The 21,995-nt window shown below is 38.7% G+C and overlaps 1 protein-coding gene across 3 annotated transcripts in view; it reads right to left on the bottom strand.

Annotated features, from left to right (window-relative positions):
• The window catches only part of PURG (purine rich element binding protein G), a 40,515-nt gene extending 18,769 nt beyond the window's left edge, over positions 1 to 21,746 (bottom strand). Inside the window, exons 1-3 of one of the 3 annotated variants that reach the window (XM_049866737.1) lie at positions 21,683 to 21,746; positions 20,471 to 21,340; positions 408 to 7,613 (exon numbers count right to left, since the gene is read on the bottom strand). In XM_049866737.1, coding sequence (XP_049722694.1) covers positions 7,515 to 7,613; positions 20,471 to 21,334 — 963 coding nt within the window. In that variant the 5' untranslated portion in view covers positions 21,335 to 21,340; positions 21,683 to 21,746 and the 3' untranslated portion in view covers positions 408 to 7,514. Of the gene's footprint in view, positions 1 to 407; positions 7,614 to 17,712; positions 21,341 to 21,682 lie in introns of those variants that run through there. The other 2 variants (XM_049866738.1, XM_049866736.1) reach the window with 2 other exon arrangements.
• Between the last annotated feature and the right edge of the window lie 249 nt (positions 21,747 to 21,995).

Genomic DNA, 21,995 nt, shown 5'->3' with positions numbered 1-21,995 from the left:
AATGAAGTCACTGCTGAGGTTCACCCTTCAAAAACATTAGACAGGCCCATAAAACAAAACAAGACTAAAGGGGCACAACAGCCCAGCAGCAAGGACTAGAAGGCAGGAGGGAGCAGGAAAGTTGGTAACAGGGAACCCAAAGTTGAGAAAGGGAGAGTGTTGACATGTTGTGGGGTTGTTAACCAATGTCATAAAACAATATGTGTACTAACTGTTTAACGAGAAATTAGTTTGTTCTATAAATCTTCCTCCAAAGTACAATTAAAAAAAAAAAATTCAGGCCAGGAAAACACAGATTTTCTTTTATGTCAAGATCATAAGCAGTATAAGCACAGCATTTTTGGTAATTTAGATGGATACTGCTTACAGTATTTTAAATTTGATTTCTTTGAGAATTGTTAGTAACGGGAGAAAATAAAACTTTTGAAGAATAAGAGTTTTTAAAATGTGTTTTGGGATGGGTTTTTTCTTACTGCCAGTGATTTTTAAAATAAGATTTGAAACAGTTCATTTGCAAAAAAATACATTTTATTTTATACCTATTCCCTTCCGAATTATGCTTCTAATACAGCTGTTTAAAGCTAAACAGTTTACTGTACTATACAAAGATTTTGAAATCATTTAGTGAACGTTGTCAAATTCGAGAAAAATTTTCAATCTAGTATTATATTTGCCTTATGTTCAGCAAAAGCCACTGAAATTCCAGAATCTAGGACTAATTGCCCCAGCAACTCTAACCTCAACCCTTCAGCCGACCAACAAACACACACACTGTCCATCTGGAGTCCCTAGGCCTCAGGAGGAATAAAGGCTTATCCTTCCCAGTAAACCAAAGGCAAGCTTCCAGGATAAAAACTTAATTTGTAGACATCCAAGGACTATAAGGACCTGTTATCCTAATATAAGCACAACTGTTTTGTAACTGTAAATCTTTTTTGCATGTGAGAACTGTAACAATAGAGGAGATAAGGAATATAATTGGAGAACTAAATGGCTATAAATAAAAAAAAAAAAATAGATACCCAATATTTACAGAAGAAGAGTTAATAAAAATGTCTTGCTTAATAAAAACTATTGTGAAAACTCATTCCACACTTAGAGGGTCAACTTGTGAGAGACTGAAAAAGAAATCACCTATGGAATTGATTCAGGTTGGAAAAGACTCAATGTTTGGTTGTAAAATCTGGGGATTATACAACCAGTGTTTAGATTTTAAGTAAAAAGTTTCAATTCAGGAGGTAGGGGAGAAATCAGCAATCCCAGTGATCAATACCCAGAGAGCTAGCCAATGTGACAGTATGAAATCTTAACCACCTGGATTTATGTATTCAGTTTCTCTGTGTTAAAGTTAGCCCTATATATTACTTGTTAATAGTGTAACCAAAAATTCAGCATCCCATGGTGCTATGGCTGGCAGCATTAAAACTTAAGTAATTTGAGCTGGAAAAGAAGACCTGGAAGAAAGTATGCAAGTCTTAGCTCCAGAGTCTAGATTCAAGAGAAAGAATGGCCTTCACTTGTATCAGAATATGCCAAATGCCAGTTAAAATGCCATTTCCGAACCCCACTCGGGACCAACTAAAGCAGAATTTCTGAGGATGGAGACCAGAATCTGCATTTTTAACAAGCTATGCACACTAATGTTTGGGAATCACTGGACTAAATTTTAAAGGGAGCAACTGCTGTCATTTTAATGGAAGTTAGAACACATTAGAGGTAAATATAGAGTTTAATGTTTAAAGATATCCTTGATGACATCATCATGACTACAGTCATTCCAATTCCTCAGAGGCAGAGTGGAGACTGTCTGCTGTTTTAAAGGGTGGACTACTAGATTAAAACAAGCTCTTGGAAGTATTAGAAAAGAGACATCCTTAGGTGAGTCATATTTGTGCTGCAAATGCCAGCTAAGCTTGAAATTTTGAGAGCTACAATGACAGGGTTTATAGCTCTAAAGCAGGGACGATGGCAAATATTTGGCATGAATGTTGTTCTGTCTTCCCATCCAGATGCAGACTTCAATTTATCAACATAGTACCTTAGGGCAGCCAATCAACTGACAAACAAAATGGAACCAATTAGCCATTACTTCTCCAGGGGCACGGAAGGAGTGGACAGGATTGGGCTCTTTTTATAATTATTAATTATATACATATATGTATGTATGTATGTATACATATATTACTGGTGTTGTGTGTAATATTTGTGAGGTGGAGTAAGACTTGCTTAGTTAAATATCTAGGCTCGTATAACACATAGTTTATAGACTTTGGTGTAATATATTTCAGCTTACTCAGATCTCTCTATAAAATGCATAATTATTTGCCCACCTCAGATTTGGAAATGTTACAGTAACACAAGAAAGCCAAGATGACTGGAAGAACTGACAAGAAAAAAGTGGACCATGAAAATGAGAACTGAGTTTCATGTTGGTTCACACCAGGTCCCGAATTTAGATCTCACCGCCACAGCTACTCTTGTGACCTTTACAAACCGTGGAAACTCCCCAGGGGAGAAACACACATACTATTTGCAACAATAATCAACTTACTTGGAAAATTTGTTCTCTGAAATGTAAAACTGAAGTGGAAATTAGCACACTATGTTGTTTCTTTCCATTTTATGTTAAATAAATAGTGCAAGAAAAAATGAAGATTGAAAGTATTATAGAGGTGATTGTTAAGGAGATTAGTATTCAATTTTTAAATAGAATTTAATCTGGTTTTTTTTTTTTAAAGAAAAATTTTATTCAGTAATATACAATAATTTGATTTTCCAACTTAACCTACTATTACTTATGTCTTTCCATAAAACTACTTGTAACAGGTAGTTCTGAAATAGTAATACAAATATTAAATTTATTCCTTCATATAATTCTTTCTGAAAAAAGAAGTAAAAAATTTCTTAAGAAAAGAATAAAAACGACTTAATTTTGTGCAATGGTTAAGCACTTGGTTGTCTGCTGAAAGGTCTATGCTTCAAACCCACCCAGCAGCTCTGCAGGAGAAAGACCTGGCTATCTGCTCCCATAAAGATTACCAGAAAAAACAAATCTGCCACAGAGTTGATTTCCACTCATAGCCGACCCCATAGAACAGAGCAGAACTGCCCCATAGTGTTTCCAAGGACCCACTGGTGGATTTGAGCTGCTAACCTTTTCGTTAGTGGCCAAGCTCTTAACCACTACTTAAAGATTACAGCCTAGAAAACCCTATGGGGCAGTTCTACTCTGTCACATGGGGCTGCTGTGAGTCAAAATCAACTCAAGGGTATTTAAGACCAACAACTTAATTTTGCAAGGAAAGTTTCATGAAACCTATCTTAACTAATTTATTTTAGTAAAGCTTCATGAAAATTTGAAACTTAGTTCTTATATTGTTTTGCAATAACAAAGGGTGGGAGGAAAGGCTAAGTTTTTTCTTAATATGTTTTCAGAATAACACTAGAAAAATTGAAATCACACTTCATCCAACCTAGTAACTTAACGCAAGAATTGAATACAAAAGCTCCCAGTATTATTACTAATAAATTTTGAGTCTCTCAGAGATGAAAAGAATCTTTGAAGTAATAACAAGCCAACTCTTTTCTGATTTATTGATTCCCTTCATGTATCCTACATAAAGTGAGAGCTTTAAATAATTCCAGTTACAGGGAAGTAACTCACTCCTTCTTGAAGTCTGCTTATGTTGAGCTCAATCCACTACAAATCTACTGTAAATCTCTATTCCGCCCAAAGTGTAAGATACAATTCTAAGACTAAAAAATATTTAACCTAAAATTTAAATTATAGCCATACTACAAATGGGATAGAGAATTAAAAAAAAAGAGTTACACTGCCTGTAATGAGTCTTTTGAGTTCATGATTATCTCTGTTATATTAGCAGATAATTTATCTTTTTCACAATAAGGAACTCATTCAATGTTACGGAACACTAATCATGGAAGGGTGGTAAACGGAAAAGTGAAGTTAATGAACTTGCAGAACTGCCAAATGTCTATGTCTGAACTAATTTAATATTTCCAGTAGGATATGATCCACTAGAATAGCATTTAATAGGAGGTTCATGTATAGATATATATGAAAATTGTATAGCTTTAGACATAAAATATGGTTTCATTAATTTTTATAAACATAACAGTTGTATTACAGAATAGCCACAGGTTGGAAAATCTATGACAAATTATTTTCAAATATGTTACTTATGCTTTCAAATAACATACTTAATGAGTTTTCAGGTGAAGTACCTCTAAGCCTAATGCAATGGGTCCAACTGCTGATGTGAAAAAAGCTCTGTAAATGCACTGTGTAGTTCCTCTGTGCTACACATACAGACAGGCTACATACGCTTTTAGAAGAAATTAGAGTATTTCTTACCTCTTGTATATCTTAAGAGACAATCAACTTAGTTTGAGTCTTTTTCCTTCTACTTAGCCTACTGTAGAACATAAACCATTTGAGCTACATGATGTATAAGTCATAAAGTGTAAAATTAAGGGACTAAAGTAATTCCAAGGTCCCTTCAAGTCCTAATATTTAATAGTCATGAAAAATTGTGTTAACAATTCTTGAGTAAAGAAATCATTCAAATACTTTCCTTTTCTAAGATTTATACACCAGAATTATTCAATAAATTAAAAATACGCTGCAGTTTGAAAGCTTCCTTACAGTTAATTCCTATCAGAATTATTTCAAGATAGCCGTCAAAAATCAGAGGGAATCAGAAAGGTTAGTAAACATAATGAAAAGATAAAAAATGAAGAAAATAACTTTTTACCTAAATGCTAGTCAATTTATTTTAAGAAGCTGCTTGTCAAGCAGTACCTGGAATAGCAAAAATATTTTCTCTTAAATGTCCAGTTTTCAACAAAAATTAAGAAACATATAGAGCTTGGGAAATTTGACTCATTTATAGGAAAAAAATGCAGGTAACAGAAGCCGCTTTTCAGGGGACCCAAATGTTGGAACTGAGAACTAAGGAGAACGAGCGCAAACAATTTAATTTATAACATGAGGATGTTGTTGTTGTTGGTTTGTTACTAGTTGCCACGGAGTTGAGATACCCTGTGTGCAGAGCAGACCTGGTCCGTAGGTTTTTTTAAGAAAGTAGATCACCAGGCCTGTTTTCTGAGGCACCCCTGGGAGGGTTCTAACCAACAACCTTTTCGCTAGTAGTCGAGCACTTAACTGTCTGCATCACCTAGGGGTTCCTAATGTGAGGATACACCCAGGCACCGGTATCAGAAGGAAACTCAAAATAACTTATCAAACATTAGTAAGCAGCCAGAGTAGTATCATTACTGGAGCAAACTCTTCAAGAATCCTGAGTGGTGGTCATTAATGAATCACAGAACATTTGCCAAAGACCTGATCTCTTGGATCAGATGCTCTGCTAACCTCCACTTATACTGAAAGAAATCTTAAATACCCGCTGTTTCTAATTTTATTTTTTAAGGATGAAATGAAGGTACCTGGGAGATAAAAGCCATGGGAAGGCTTTGAGCATTGCACAGAGCTGATTCTTACTACAGGCAAAGATTCAGAACATACTGCGTGCTGTACATTCTCTCGGACGCAAAGATGAGGAAGTGATTTGAAAATTGTAAAGGCACGACACGAAGGAGTGGTGGGGGAAAATACTCTTGTTCTTCAGAAGCATAACACTGCCTTCATATACTTTGACCTACAAACATCCACGTAAAGATACAAACCATCAGACCTTAATGAAAACGTGAGAAACATCTTACTTCCGACTTCAGACATCAATTGTGTGAGATAGTTTAACACATATTTTCTGCAAATAGTGTAATCACTATGTAACACAAGCAATAAATATTGAAATCTCTTTAAAAAAAAAGTTGCTTTTAGGATTTGTAAACTTCTCAAGGCAGAATGAGTAGCACTGAGTCTTCCAAGATACTACTGTTGTTTTGACATTTCTCCTTCACTCTTTGTAGCTGAGGTAAAAACCCACTAACCCAGAACCATGGTTCTGAAAGTGTGGTCCTCAGAAGACAGCATCCTTTTCACCTCGGGAATGTGTTAGAAAGGCAGTCCCTCCCCAGACTTACTGAACAGAAACTCTGGGGATGTGTGCCAGCAAGGTGTGCTTTAACAGATACTCCAGGTGTTCTTATTCACACTAAACTGGAACAGATTCGAATCCCTGCTAAGAATTTGCATTTCCACCCCAGATATACTGTATCAGAATCTACAGTTTAACAATATCTCCAGGTGATTCTTACACATAATAAAATTTGAAAACCACTGCTGTCCTAGGGGTTCTCAGAACTGGTCCCTAACCAGCAGCATTAGTTTCCCTAGGGAACTCGCTAGAAATGCAAATTCTCAGCAGGGATTTGAACCAGAACGAACAGGTTCGAAGCCCTGGTTTGAAAGCCACTGGCTTAGAAAACCAAATCAAACGCGCTGCCATCGAGCTGATTCCGACTCATGAGTGATGGAGAACAATCTGTAAATACAGTGGTCACCTCACTTTATCCCCCTGGACTTAAGGGAAAGAAGAGGAAACACAGTGATTCAACATAAAATGAAAAGTAACAGAACAGTGTAAGGATATAAGATGGCAGGAAAAAGCTGTAAAAAATCAATAAAGCTCTCACTAATAATTTATAAGATTTATTTCCAGACTAATTTAACACAGCCAGTTGTTTTTGGTTCATGAAAATGAAATTGGAGACCCATAATGAACAGTAATTTGTCTCCTCTCTGCCCTTAAGGGTTGAAACCTCTAAAACATTATAAGAAAATGTGGAAAATAAGAGGATTGCCGTGAGGATTAGAAATAGTAGTGGCAAGGAGCCCAGCAGTGCTTTATATCTGGTGGGCATTCAATAAACAATAGTTATTAGTACTCATAATCTTGATCAGTTCTTCCTTTTATTACTACAGTCTCTTTAAAAATGGTGATGACACAACTTTTCTAGAGGCTAAATTCTTTCCTGAAATTACCTGTCAGTTATGCCGGCAAAAAATTTTTCTGAAGATGCCCTGTGTACTGAGAAGTTGCAATAACTGTGCTTTCAGTCCATATCATTCCAAGTGAAATCTGTTTTCTACTCACCCTAAACTGTTTTATAGAAATATGGTGAGAGTGTTGAAATTAGGTGAGCAAAGGAGTAGTCTTTAAATCTATTAAAAAAAAAAAAAAGTCTATAGATCAAGCTAATCAGGCAACTTCCAAATTTTCAGAGTAGCTCTGTTCTTTTGTTGTATTTTAATTGTCATTTGAACAAATAAATAGGATGGAGCAGGGCCATGCTGGTGGTGAGAGAAATTAATGCTCTTATCCTTTTCCAAAAGGGTACAGTGTAAGCGAGGAAAAAATAGAAGGTAAGAAGAATGAGCTATGAATTTTAGAATTCTATTTTTATACCTGGATTGTACCACGGATCAGTCCCTGGAGAAGGACACCATGCTTGGCAGAGTACAGGGTCAGCGGAAAAGAGGAAGACCCTTAACGAGGTGGATTGACACAGTGGCTGCAACAATGAGCTCAAGCATAACAACGATTGTAGGGATGGTGCAGGAACGTGCAGTGTTTCGTTCTGTTGTGCATACGGTCGCTTTTGAGTCGGAACCGACTCGACGGGACCTAACAACAACAACAAGAACATACCCTTTATGGAGTGTTTACCAAGCAGCAACAGATAAAATTCCATAATGAACTTATTTTGAAGGTTCATTTTAACCTTCAAAATATTTTGTCCTGCTGAAATTCTAGGCTGACAAGTATTGGTATAAATCACATCGCTAGCCTCAAGAACCTGGAAATAAAATACGGCAGACTCTGACATACATTAGAAAAGAGTAAAGGAATGGGAATGGGTGGGAATGGCACACGGGGGATAGGTGGGCAGGAGAAGGGTAAGGGAGGAAGGGAGAGTGAGGTAAGAAACCAAAACATTTAAGTGTTTTGTAAGTATTCTTATCTTTACTCCTAAATATTTTACGGTTCTGTTTTTTTTTTTTTTTTTTTTAATTTTGCTGGGCAGTTTTGGCACTTAGGTCTGTTCTTTTGGTAAAGTTGCTCAGAATGTGTGAAATGGAAAGCTAAGGAAAATTTCTACCCAACGGCAAGGGCAAAGAACTGCCATCCTCAACCATTCTCTCACGTCCCACCTAGAATTCAAACATGGAAGACGAAGCAATCAAGAACCCAAAAAGTATCTGTTATTTTGAGAAGAAGAAGGAGAAAAGAGAGCAGAAAATTCCCTATAACAGCTAACTCACTGTATAGAATTACTGAAAACAAACTAACCAGATTGCTATTGTGAACCAGGCAGGCCAAAGATTCTTTTTTAATCGTAAGGAATGTTTCTTCAATGGAATTTCACTTGCATCAATTTTTTATAGCAAAATATCCGTTGCATACGCACTTTAAAATATAGGTGGCACAAAGGGTTAAGTGCTCAACTATTAGCTGAAAGGTTGGTGGATTCAACTCACCTAGAATCTGGTCACACCCTTGACGACCCTGTGGAGCAGTTCTACTCCGCATACGTGGGGTTGTCCTAAGTCAGAATCTACTTGACAGCAACTAACAACTCTTAAAACACCGTCTTTGGTAAGCAAACAGGCACCAACGGAAAGGTCTGGTGTCACTCTTTAAATTCTGCTGGCAGTGGTGGTGGCACTGCATAGTGGAAGATCAGAGTAAATGTCTGTAGGACAAAAATCTTGAGTGTTGCTGCTCTTCCCCTCCAATCATCAAGCTTGGCCGTTTTTCAAGGCTTAAAAAACAAAAAAACCCCAACAACCCCTAGTAGCTACCAAAAAAAAAAAAAAAAAGCCAAACCCATTGCCGTCAAGTCGATTCCGACTCATAGCAACCCTATGGGATAGAGCAGACTGCCCCATAGAGTTTCCAAGGAGCGCCTGGCGGACTCGAACTGCCGACCCTTTGGTTAGCAGCCATAGCACTTAACCACTATGCCACCAGGGTTTAGGTCCTCTAAAACAGAACCACACTGTTCAGAAGTCAGTGACCTGCCTGCTTTTCTTTATTAAAACCAAACAAAAAACCAAACCCGTTGCTGTCGAGTCGAATCCGACGTGTAGCAACCCTACAGGACAGAGCAGAACTACCCCAAAGGGTTTCCAAGGAGTGGCTGGCGGATTCGAACTGCTGACCTTTTGGTTAGCTGTCTGAGCTCGTAACCACTGCGCCATCAGAGCTCGCTTTTCCTTATTAAACGTGATTATTTATAACACAGGAAGTTCAATAGGATCAAGAAAGAGGAGTGAAAGGCAGTACTTGATTCTCAGGGACTACTGAAAGGATAGTTTTTCACATTTATCTTAGGAATGATGACATTTCAGGAAGTGATGTTAGTTTTTAAAATTCCTTTGTGATGCGGAATATAAGAAATGATTACAGAATATGTAGAAATAACTTCCTATAAAACCAAAACTCATTGCTGTTGAGTCGATTCTGACTCATAGCGACCCTATAGGACAGATTAGAACTGCCTCATAGGGTTTCCAAGGAGCAGCTGGTAGATTCAAACTGCCAACCTTTTGGTTACCAGCTGAGTGCTTAACCAGTGCGCCACCAGTGCTCCGAGACTTCCTATAGATAAAAAATATTTCTTTAAAAACTTAAAGCATAGTATAGTTATATAATTAGTGTATAATTTGGTCCTAATAAGGATGAGGAACAAAATTGTATTTTGTGCGTCTAAAGAGATATATACTATGTTAAAAATTAACATTTCTGCATTGCTGCTTTGGGTATCATCACAGGTTGCTACATTATCATAGTTGTTTTTAATATTTACAGAAAACCCCTTACTCATACTTGCCAATTGTGGTACTCTCCATCTAATTTTTCCCTTCACACTCCCCTGATATAGAATACAAAGTTTTAGAAGAGGAGGGATTCTTAGCTTCTAGCACAACTTTGTTCATTTTTACTATGAGGAAACTATCCAGGAGAAATTAAATGACTCTCTCAGGGTAAGGCCATGAACTGGCAGAATTAGGTCTTATTATTCTTTCTACACTGCTCTTTTAAAACCTAAATAGAGACTTAATTTTGAAAATGACTTATTTCTCTCCTTTCTGTTTGATTTCTTTCATTACAGGCAAGGAAAATAATCAGCTACTACTTTTCTCTTCTCCATTTCTTCTCTTTTTGCTACCTGTAGACAACAACCTCTTTTTTCAGACAACAACCTTATCAAGTCCATATCAAATAGTTTACCAAAAAAAAAAAAAAAAAAAGAGACCCTGAAGGGAGAGTATTATCCTACAGAACCATTTTCTCTAAGAATAAAATACTAAACATTTTTGAATATAGAAGTATCAGATAAAAGAAATCCTGACTTAGATCAAATAAAATACTCAGATTTATGCCAGTATTTTCATAAAGACAAAAACCAACAAAAGCCTTTTTTTCCCCAATCGTACTCTTCGGGCAACTCAAACTTTTAAATACTATGAACACTTTTATTAGAAAGGGATTATGTCCCCTTTCTTTTACCTCTATTATTTCCTAGGAACAATGAGAACTTTGAAAAGAACAACTCTTGCAGAAACCACAATAAAGTGGCAACTGCTATGCAATCCTTGAAATAAGTCAACAACATTAAAGAAGAAACCATATATTCCAATTTAAATGAGTTATTTAACATTTATTCCAATTTAAATGAGTTATTTTCTTTATACCCATATTGCAAAGTAACTTCACTGCAGCAGCACTAGTTCATTATTAGTAAGTTTTTATTTACTGGTGGACCCACTGGCCTCAACGAGAATGCGTAACTTCTCACAAGGGATATTTAAACAAGGAAAAGCCTGGGAAATATAAATTTCAGAAAGAAAAAGCGCTAACGTGGGAAACTTCTTGATTATAGATGGAAAATTAACCTTTTTTTTGCCTAAATTTGAGTAAAACTCTATTCCTGAAGGTAAATTTACCTTCCTTTTGACCCTCTCTTTAAGTAGCAGAAATAGATAAAGAGCCATTTTAAGCTTAAACGAGTAAATGACTCTTTTACGCTTTTAAAATACATGCTTAATAACAAAGCTTATTAAGAAAATGTTCTGCATCCCACTTGGATGAGTGGCATCTGGGGTCTTAAAAGCTGGCGAGCGGCCATCTGAGATGCATCGACTAGTTCCAACCCGCTTGGAGCAAAGAAGAATGAGGAACACCAAAGACACAGGCAAAACATTATCCCAAGAGACAAAAAGGGGCACATAAACCACAGACTCCATCAGTCTGAGACCAAAAGAACTAGATGGTGCCTGGCTACCGCCAATGACCGCCTTGACACAGAACACAATAGAGAGTCCCTGATGGAGCAGGATAAAAGTGGGGTGCAGAACTCAAATTCTAGTAAAAAGATCAGACTTAATGTCTGGCTGAGACTGGAGGAACCCAGAAGACATAGTCCCCAGACTCTCTGTTAACCCACAACTAAAACCCTTCCCGAAGTCAACTCTTCAAAGATTAGACTGTACTATAAGAAATGAAATGATACTCATGAAGAGTGTGCTTCTTAGTTAAAGAAGATACACGAGGCTAAATGGGTAGCTCCTGTCCAGAGGTGAGATGAGAAGGCAGAGAGGGATGGGAGCTGGTTGAATGGACACAGGAAACCCGGGGTGGAAAGGAGGAATATGCTATTACATTATAGGGATAGCAACTAGGGTCACATAACAATGTGTGTATAAATTTTTGTATGAAAAACTAACTTCAGCTGTACAACAAAAGAAAGGAAAAAATCCATGCGTAAGAGGCTCCTATCCTCTACCACCACCTCACTCACTTCACACATTATGCCAATTAGGGAGATATTATTATGAGGTTTAAAGCAATGTTTTTTTATTTTTAAACCATTTAACATTTTCATAAAATTTACAGATGCCAGTCCATTTAAAAAAAGTCTCCCTCATGGTTAAATAATTTGTGGTATATCCATGACGAATCTGTGAAACATTTCATAACATGGAGGAACCTGGAAGGCATTATGCTGAGCGAAATTAGTCAGAGGCAAAAGACAAATATTGTATAAGACCACTATTATAAGATCTTGAGAAACAGTATAAACTGAGAGGAACACATACTTTTGTGGTTACAAGGGGGTGAGGGAGGGAGGGTGGGAGAGGGTTTTTTACTGATTAATTAGTAGATAAGAACTGTTTTAGGTGAAGGGAAGGAGAGTACTCAATACATGGAAGGTCAGCTCAACTGGACTGGATCAAAAGCAAAGAAGTTTCCGGGATAAACTGAATGCTTCAAAGGTCAGCGGAGCAAGGGCGGGGGTTTGGGGACCATGGTTTAAGGGGAATTCTAAGTCAACTGGCAAAATAATTCTATTATGAAAACATTCTGCATCCTACTTTGAAATGTGGCATCTGGGGTCTTAAATGCTAACAAGCTGCCATCTAAGATGCATCAATTGATCTCAACCCACCTGGATCAAAGGAGAATGAAGAACACCAAGGTCACACGATAACTAAGAGCCCAAGAGACAGAAAGGGCCACATGAACCAGAGACCTACATCATCCTGAGACCAGAAGAACTAGTTGGTGCCCGGCCACAATCAATGACTGCCCTGTCAGGGAGCACAACAGAGAACCCCTGAGGGAGCAGGAGATCAGTGGGATGCAGACCCCAAATTCTCATAAAAAGACCAGACTTAATGGTCTGACTGAGACTAGAGGAATCCCGGCAGTCATGGTCCCCAAACCTTCTGTTGGCCCAGGACAGGAACCATTCCCGAAGACAACTCATCAGACATGAAAGGGACTGGACAGTGGGTAGGAGAGAGATGCTGATGAAGAGTGAGCTAATTATATCAGGTAGACACTTGAGACTGTGTTGGCATCTCCTGTCTGGAGGGGGGATGGGAGCATAAAGAGAGTTGGAAGCTGGCAAAATTGTCATGAAAGGAGAGACTGGAAGGGCTGACTCATTAGGGGGAGAGCAAGTGAGAGTATGGAGTAAGATGTATGTGACAGTCTGACTTGATTTGTAAACGTTCACTTGAGGCTCAATAAAAGTTAATAAAAAAGAAAAGTTTATATAAAAAAAAAAGTCTCCCTCAACCCACATATTTTTTAAGATATCTGTAACAGTATTGGGTCATTTACTCTGTGTACTTTATAATTAGACAGTATCTTTTAAAGCTTCAAGTATGGAAAGTTCATGTTTTCAGAGAATGTTCTTTCTTAGTGGTTGTTAAAAAAGTGATCTTAAAATGTACCCTAGATGGGAATGAAAAGAGAATTATGATTTTTTTGGGGGGGGTGGGGGAACTATTAAGGCAGCTTTCCTTATATTTTCAGTAAGAGTTAAAATGCTAACTTCATTTATAAACAATTCTATTTACTATCTTAAACAATAAGTAGCAGAGGACAGAGAGTGGCTTAGTTGTACTTCTAACTTCTTAACTCCCAATGTTCTACTCTTTCCCCAAATCATCATGGTACCTTCTGGTCCCAAGGGCTTTTGAGGGACTCTGGGTCCTTCAATGGGGACTCAGTACTCTAAACAATCAGGCCTAGCGTTATCGCTTTGGTTAGACTTGGATTTGACTAAGTTGCCAAATGAATTACTCATTAATAACCATATACTGTTCTCATCATAAAGATACCGGCTTCATGTTAATAAATCAGCAATTTCAGTAGATTCATAACAAAACCTTTTACTATAGCTCTGTACTCATTTGCTTTTATAACGGCAAGGTCTTTGGATAAAAATAATAGTAATAGAATTCATAAAAAGAAAGACAAACGTAAACGCTAGCAAGAGGCCATCCTAAGAGGCATCAATTGGTCTCAACCCACCTGCAACAAAGGAGAATGAAGAACACCAAAGACACAAGGTAACTATGAACCCAAGAGACAGAAATGGCCACATAAATCAGACACTACATCAGCCTGAGACCAGAAGAATTAGACGGTGCCCAGCTATAATCGATGACTCCCCCGACAGGGAACACAACAGAGAACCCCTGAGGGAGCAGGAGAGCAGTAGGATGCAGACCTCAAATTCTCGTAAAAAGACCAGACTTAAGGGTCTGACTGAGACTAGAAGGACCCCGGAGGTCATGGTCCCCAGACCTTCCGTTAGCCCAAGACAGGAAACATTCCCAAAGCCAACTTTTCAGACAGGGATTGGACTGAACTATAAGATAGAAAATGATATTGGTGAGGAGTGAGCTTCTTGGATCAAGTAGACCCATGAGACTATGTGGGCAGCTCCTGTTTGGAGGGGAGATGAGAGGGCAGAGGGGGACAGGAGCTGGCCAAATGGACATGAAAATAGAGCATGGAGAGAAGGAGTGTGCTGTCTCATTAGGGAGAGAGCAAGTAGGAGCATAGAGCAAGGTACATATAAATTTTTGTATGAGGGACTGACTTGATTTGTAAACTTTCACTTAAAGCACAACAAAAACTAAAAAAAAAAAGGAAGAAAGGCTAAAAGTGATAACTTGTTGAAGCTTTTAAGATGGGTGTGCTTCATTAGAGGACATAGGTAATCTAAAATAACACTTGGTTAAATTATCTTATAGCTTGCCACTCCTAAATTGTATCATTTCTGTAAAAAGACCAATAGCTTTTTGAGGGAGGGAAGAAGATAGAGAGACAGGGTGCTTTGGGAAAAGAAAGGGAAAGCTGTAGGATAAACAAAATATTGGTGTATTTAAAAAGCAATATATATATTTGCATTTTAAGTAAACACTCAGGGAATTTATTACAAAATTTCCTTGATGATCCCTTGGTGTAATAATATAGTTCAAATCAAAGATGGTGACTAGAGAGCATGATATCTAAGTACAAGAAAAAAATTCACTTGAAGTGGAAGCTCTAAAATCGGAACTACTAGGTACAGGAGAGTGTACACCGAATATAGTATGCTTTCATCTGTATTTTTTAAAAAGAATATATGTCTATACACATATGCTTGTATATGCAGAGTAATTCTAGGCTACACACAACACTGAGAACATCAGTTGCTACTTTTCACTGTCTATCCATGTGTAGCTTTTACATTTTCTACTATGTGCACGTTTTCCCTACACAGACAGTGATTACAAAACTACTAAAACAAATTTAAATGATTTTAAAAATCATATCAAATTAAGAAAAACGACTGATTTTTTGGACATCAGACGAGAAAATATATTAACACATACATTGTTTTTCTACGCTTCACCTACATAAATTTGGGTATATTTACTTTAGGACAGAGTAACTGTAATCTAAAATTCCACATGACATTAGATTGGAAGAAAAAAATTCTTCCCTGGACCTCATTGCTACAGCATTGTGGATTATGGATTGAAACAGCAAGCTAATATTGTTATAGTTCTCCTCTGATGGGCTAGCCATTAGTCACCATTTCTCTCTGAAATTCAAAAAAACATTTCAGGAAATTCAAAAGGGATTTTAAGACTCTTGTTTGGCAGCAATAAATATTACACCAGTTTATTCTGTAGCCATAGAATCAATTTTAACTTCTCTTTGTGGTTTACTTTAGATTTTATCCTGCCAAAGACATTTGGTGTTTTGGTAAAGACAAATTTCAAAATACATGGTGACTAAGCAAAGCCCTTATATAAACGTTGGAATAGGGTTTCATGAATAGTTCCAATGAAAGACTTTGGAAATAAGCAGGAAAAAAAAATAATCCCACACTTATTTTCAGAAAACCATGTAAAAATTTAAAATTAAGTCCTGCTCATTTAAAAACTAGACTAGAAAGCAAAGTTTAAAGAAATGGTAATACATACATAGCTTTCAATGAAGCTGCTTATTAAACATGAGTATCTGAGGCTGTATTCCAACCTTCTTCAAATTGTGCAGCTCAGATAAATGTTTACTGAGAATATTTGCAAGATTACAATATAAATACACGATTTTATTAAGATGACTATATATAATGTATTCTTACCCATAGATATAAAATGACTGCAGTAAATATAGCACACTCTTGATGAATTGTTAGTACACAGTGTTTCTCAGTGAAGTACATACAACCTATTATTAAGCAACAATTACCTAGTTTTCAAATGTACATCTTAGGAAATTTTTAGGATGGAAGGATATGCTGAATCCCCCAATACCCTTTTTGGTTGGTGAAGGTCAGTATGTCTGCAATTCGGAAATAATATATTTATCTGCGCAAATGTTCTTAGGCTCTAGCATTTCCTTAATTAAAACTTTGCTTCTTTAGTCTGGGTATTAATAAGGCCATTTCAGCTAACCATACTTTTAATTCTAGTACAGTATCATATACTATTTTTTCCATTAGTTACTCAAATACACAGCAAGAGTGAAACAAAATCATTAGAAACACTTTTTTGTCTGAACAAATTCCCAAAGTTAACTTTCAAGGTATCCTGGGGAGCCTCAACTATATATATAGTCTCAACTGCTATACTAATCTGGGCTAGAAATTGTTCTTTATTGGTTTTAGTTCTTTAAGAGTACAAATATGAACTCGAAAGTTCTTTGTTAAATGTATTGGGATTTGTTTCAAAAGCATCTTCTACTCTTTTCCATCATACCAATTTAGTGGATACCTGTTACCACAACAGTTCCAACACAAACATGCATGCAAGGGATCACTCTACAGTTTCTAACTACACAGTTACTGAATACATCCTACCTGTCAAATGGCATCAATGTACATTTGTTATATACAAAAGGTAAAGTGCATTATTAAATTAGTGAACTGACAGATTGTCTGGCTGGACCGTATAGCTTTCAAAGAGACAAATGTGAAATTCTCCCATCAGAACCAATTATTTCAAGAGGTTCCAACTAGCTTTTCCACCCTGTCATTTATTTTTTGGCCATGCTCTTTAGTGCAAATAAGCTTGTGTTTGACTCAAGTTTAAGGGACATGGCAGTTTGGGGCTTTAACAAGACAAACCATAAAATGTGGCAGAACTTTAATACCTTTATAATACATTGCATCTTTTGCATATAAGCAACAGATTAGTGCTGCTTGCAATTGCTAGAAGAACACCGCCAACTATTACAAGGAACCCGTTTCCAAATTTCATACTACTAGCTTGTATTATTACAGTTTTACGTCTGTACCACATTATGCTTGGATTATTATGTGCAAACACCATCAGTGTTTTAGAAGTATACAGTGAACTAGTAATTTTGGTTACTAACTTTAATGTTCAATTTTTTAACTTCTAACATCCAGTTGCCTTAGGAGTTTAACATTGTCAAGGCAGGGATCCTATTACTTTGAAGAATACCATGTACAGTTGCAGCTTCATTATGCTACAAACGACAATAAATAAAATATATATTGCACAGGTAAGAATAGTATCTTATTTTATAAGATACATGGCATTACATGCTCTAATACCGGCGTTTGGAACTGGACCTTCTTTATTAGATTATGGCTAATGAATTCTTGGGATTTTAAGTACCAAAAAATCATAGCATCATTTCATTTTTTTTTCACTGAATTATACATGAACTATGGAAAATGAAACAAAAGGACTGGCAGATGGCTTATTGATTCTAGAGTATATTTGATTGCCGGTATACATGCATCTATTCGATCTGCAGCTTTGAGATGTTAAAAACTTTGAAGTATATATATAAGGTAGAAAATTTGGCTGTTTAACTAATTCTTAAATACTTAACGAAAAATTAAACAAATCATATTTATATACAATGAATTAAAGATATCTATCTTTAAGTCATATTATATATGTGTATATATACTATATGTGTATATATATAGAGGCATATGTATATCATGAATGCACTGAGATCTTACCAGACTAAAGACCCCAAAAGAAATCATTTAGACCTAATAGGCATAAATATTTTAGAAAGGAAGGTTTTAAGAGAGAATACACAGTCATAGGAACAGTGATAGGAACAATCGAATACTGGAATATTCACAGTTCCAGTTTGCCAAAATCTGACAGGTTATTATTAGTAGGCACTATGATGGACAGCAATAACAATCAGTAGTACAGTAATTCAAGTGCATACCACTCCTTCAGACACCGAAAGCTACTTTTTAGTAACCCTACATAGTTATTTTACATTTGGACTGCTTAAAAATCCTTGCTATTTTTAGTCTCAACACCCACCATGTGCCATTAACTCTAGTACTAACACTATCTTCTAACCTCCAGTTGTTCCCTAGTGATCCAGATGGCCCACAATTACAATGAACTAATGAGATTCCTTCATACTACTTGAGGAAAGGTGAAATACAATCTGCACACCAACGCCAACATATAGGTCTGGATTACTGACTGTTCTTAAGTAACATAAGCTAATGAAGTTAATTTGCTTAATTCATACCATGAAGTTTTCTCATTGACCTTACTTAAATGGATCTGGGAATAAACCTCTGGAGAAAAAATACTGTTAAAATAATTTTGAATTAGTTATCCCATAAACCCATTGCCGTTGAGTCAATTCAGACTCACAGCGACACTATTAGGACAGAGTAGAGCTGCCCCATAGGGTTTCCAAGGCTGTAGTCTTTACTACCACAGGAGAAAGATGGGGCAGGCTGCTTCTGTAAAGACTTACAGCCTTGGAAACCCTATGGGACAGTTTTACTCCATCCTGTAGGGTCTCTATGAGTCGGAATCAACTCCATAGCAATGGGTTTGGTCTGGTTTTGGAAACTTTACAGAAGCAGACTGCCCCATCTTTCTCCTGCACAGTGGCTGGTGGGTTTAACTGTCGACCTTACGATTAGCAGTCAAGGAAGAGCTACGTTCTGATCTCAATCCATGCAGCCAACTCTCATCAATGAGAGCTATATTTGGGGACTGAAATCAGTGTCTGGCTCTTAAACATGATAATAGGGGCTTATTATGTGGGAGATGAAGAAAACAAGATAAAAACACAATAATTGTCATTTAGAATAAAATGTAGGTCAAGAGATGAAATTTCAGTCAATCACTAGAGGGTGGGTTGGTCGACATATATCCACTTGTTTTAACAATTGCTTAGGTGTTGAAAAATCTGCTGTGACACTTCCTGGAAAGGAATGTGTAACACAGGTAAATGGGTAAGTTTTGTATAATGTAAACCTCTTTATATATTATAAAGAGCACCCTGGAAAATGTCTGAATTTTCCTTTCAAACATATTTATAACCAATCTTCAAATAATATTTTTCCTAGACTGAAAATTCATATTCTAAATTTTTCTCTTTAAGGAAAAAAAAATGCTTTTTCTGGAATATAACATCTGCTGAAGTCAGGTTAACACTGGAAGTGTTGACATCGTTTTAGGGGTAGCAATTGCAAAAGTGCTACCAAAATGTATTATTACAGATGTATTTTTATATCAGTTAACTGGTGCACCAACCCCTCTGAAATAGTCTTAAAGAAGCAGCTTGAAAACACCTTGAGTCTATGATACATTTGGGTGTGGGGGGGGGAAGCCTCTCACAACCTTCAAATAAGCACAAAAACTAAAAACCAGGATTTCCATAGCAAAGTCATAGGATGAAGCCTCCCACTCAACAGTGACATAAAAGTAATTCCTGAAACTTTGAGATGTCAGTAAAAAATAAGGTACAATAAGTAGCGATGAAGATGGACTTGTAACTCAGAATAACCAACTAAAACTCTTCCACGGCTTTGATAACGGCAATTATAAACTGTAGGGTTACCACGAAATTAGAAATTATAGACTACTATGATAATTCTTAAGAAATATTATAACTATTTTTACAGTTTCTTTAGCTAGTAAGATTTGATCCTTTTGTGGTACTGTTTAATATTCAGTTATCCAATGGACAGTTAAGATATTTTTACTTTTATTTTTATAAATAAATATATTTACACTATGCTTAAGGTCAATTTCTGTTTCTGTGGTAACTGTCCTACAGCAAAGCTTAGCAGTTTTTAATGAAGTAGGAATGGAATTCTTTTTTGGGACCTTGTGAAATAGAAATTCACACTTCCAATACTAAGTATGTATCTTTTTTCAGGATTATGTCGTAGTGCAATGTAATTCTTATAGTATTTAGAAGGTCAGATGTCATATTTTGTGCTGATTTTCATACTTCAATAGTCTGCAGCAGTTGAAGCAGCTAAACTATTTAGCTCTGGGAAGGGTAGAATTCCCCTAAGAATTATAGTGATCTATGTATAACATGACAATCAGACTCCTTGAAGTATAAACTGCTAGAGGTATTACTAATAACGAAGGGCCAAAAAAGAGGAAAAGCTTCTTCAAATGACTACGGATCAGTACGTCTAGCCAATTTATGATTTTAAATTTTGCCTGATGGAGTTCAAATTCACTCTAGTCGAGGCATTCTTGCTCTTCACCACTGGCCCTTCTGCCATCCATTCTCTTTTCTTTATGGCTGTTGCAAATTTTCCTCATCTCTTCTTCATACTTGATAAAATTTTCCCCAAACCTTGTCCATGCTTTGAATGGGACAGTAATAGTATTACGGTAAGGTGGTCTCACCTCACTTACCTTCAGGAAAATGCCATATTTATTAGAGCCCACATCAAAGTAGAACCTTTTATTGTCCACTCTGAAAGAAGTCCCCTCTGGGAGTTCCACCGGGTCATCGTCTCCGCCTCTTCGTTCTTCTATGTCCCCTTCGCCATAGTCTTCAATTAGCTGAACCAAGGCATCACGGAACTCAATCATGCCTTGTGCTGGGAGGACAATGGTCTGTTCCTGGCCCAAAGTGTGGCCAAAATAACCTATCATGCCAGTGCCCCGCATCATGGTTTGCCTAATCCTCAGGAAGCGGCCCCGCTGATTTTCCTTTAGGTCTAGGTAGTATTTCCTATTGTCCCTTTCTATATAGTCCGTCTTGAGGACACTGTGGGGGTGTTCTTCAGACCCCACCGAGACAGGTGGGGAGGGGGCCGCGTGCTTCTGTCTTCTCCTGGAGCTTTGCTCTTTGCCGTGGCCCTGCTCCTGCCGGTGGCCTTTCAGGCCCAGGTGGGCGTAGTGCTCGATGAAGTCCCCTAGACAGTCCTTCAGCTCCGCGGCCACCGACAGGGAGAGGGTCAGTTTACTCTTTCTGATATTGTCCTGCCGGCCTCTCCCTATCCAGACTTCGGCTATCTTTAGGAACCGGCCCCGGGAGCTCTGCTTCACGTCCAGGTAAAACCTCTTCTTCTGGATGTCCACTCGCTTGGAGGCCAGCTCCTGGATTTCGGTGGCGCCTCCAGCCTGATTAGGGGCGGCTGAAGCCCCGTAGTGGGGGTAATGGGAGTGCTGGGCCTGGGGATAGAGTCTACTCTTGCTTAGGCCAGAGCCCCCTACATTCTTGCCTCCGCGGCCGCGACCGCCGCCGCCTCCCCTTCGCCTGGCTCTTTCCATCTTCAGCTGCAAGTGACAAACAGACACACGGGTGGGGGAGAGGGGTGTTGAGAACAATCGCAGGCGCCCCTCGGCCGGCGCTGCCCCGCCGCCGCCCGGGACCCCCAACCGGGCCCCGCTCGCTGGCCGGCTCCCCGGCTCGCGGGCTCCGCGGCTCGCGGGCTCCCCGGCTCGCTCGCTCGCTCGCTCGCTCGCTCGGTGGCGCCGCAGCGCTCGGCTCCCGCCCTCTGCCGGCCGGCCAGCCGGCCGGCGGCGTCTGGCTCCGCACCGCGCACACCGCAGCCCTCCGCCTCCCTGGCCTCCCGCCTGGGGCTCGGCAGCCCCGGGGCCCCAGCCGCAGACACTCACATCAGCTCGGCCATCACCGCCGCCGCCGCTGCCCTTCACGGCCGCCGCCGCCAGCTCTCGGCCCCGCCGCCGCCCCCCGCCTCCTCCCCCGCCCCGGAGCGGCCGGGCAGGGGCATCGCCTGTGGCGCCCACCGCCGCCTCCGCTCGGGCGCCCGCCCGACACCCCGAGCAGGGGAGGGGGAGGCGGCGGGGCCGGGGGCGGGGAGTGGACCCCGCCTCCCCCACGCAGCCGGCTGACGGGAGGCGGCGGGGGTCTCGGCTTCTCGCTCCAGGCGCGCTCCGGCGGAAGGCCGGCGCGTGAGGATGGAGGTGC

This window comes from Elephas maximus, chromosome 22 (genome assembly GCF_024166365.1).
Source record: "Elephas maximus indicus isolate mEleMax1 chromosome 22, mEleMax1 primary haplotype, whole genome shotgun sequence".
Classification (NCBI taxonomy): Eukaryota; Metazoa; Chordata; class Mammalia; order Proboscidea; family Elephantidae; genus Elephas; species Elephas maximus.
This window is presented reverse-complemented; position numbering and strand designations above follow the sequence as displayed.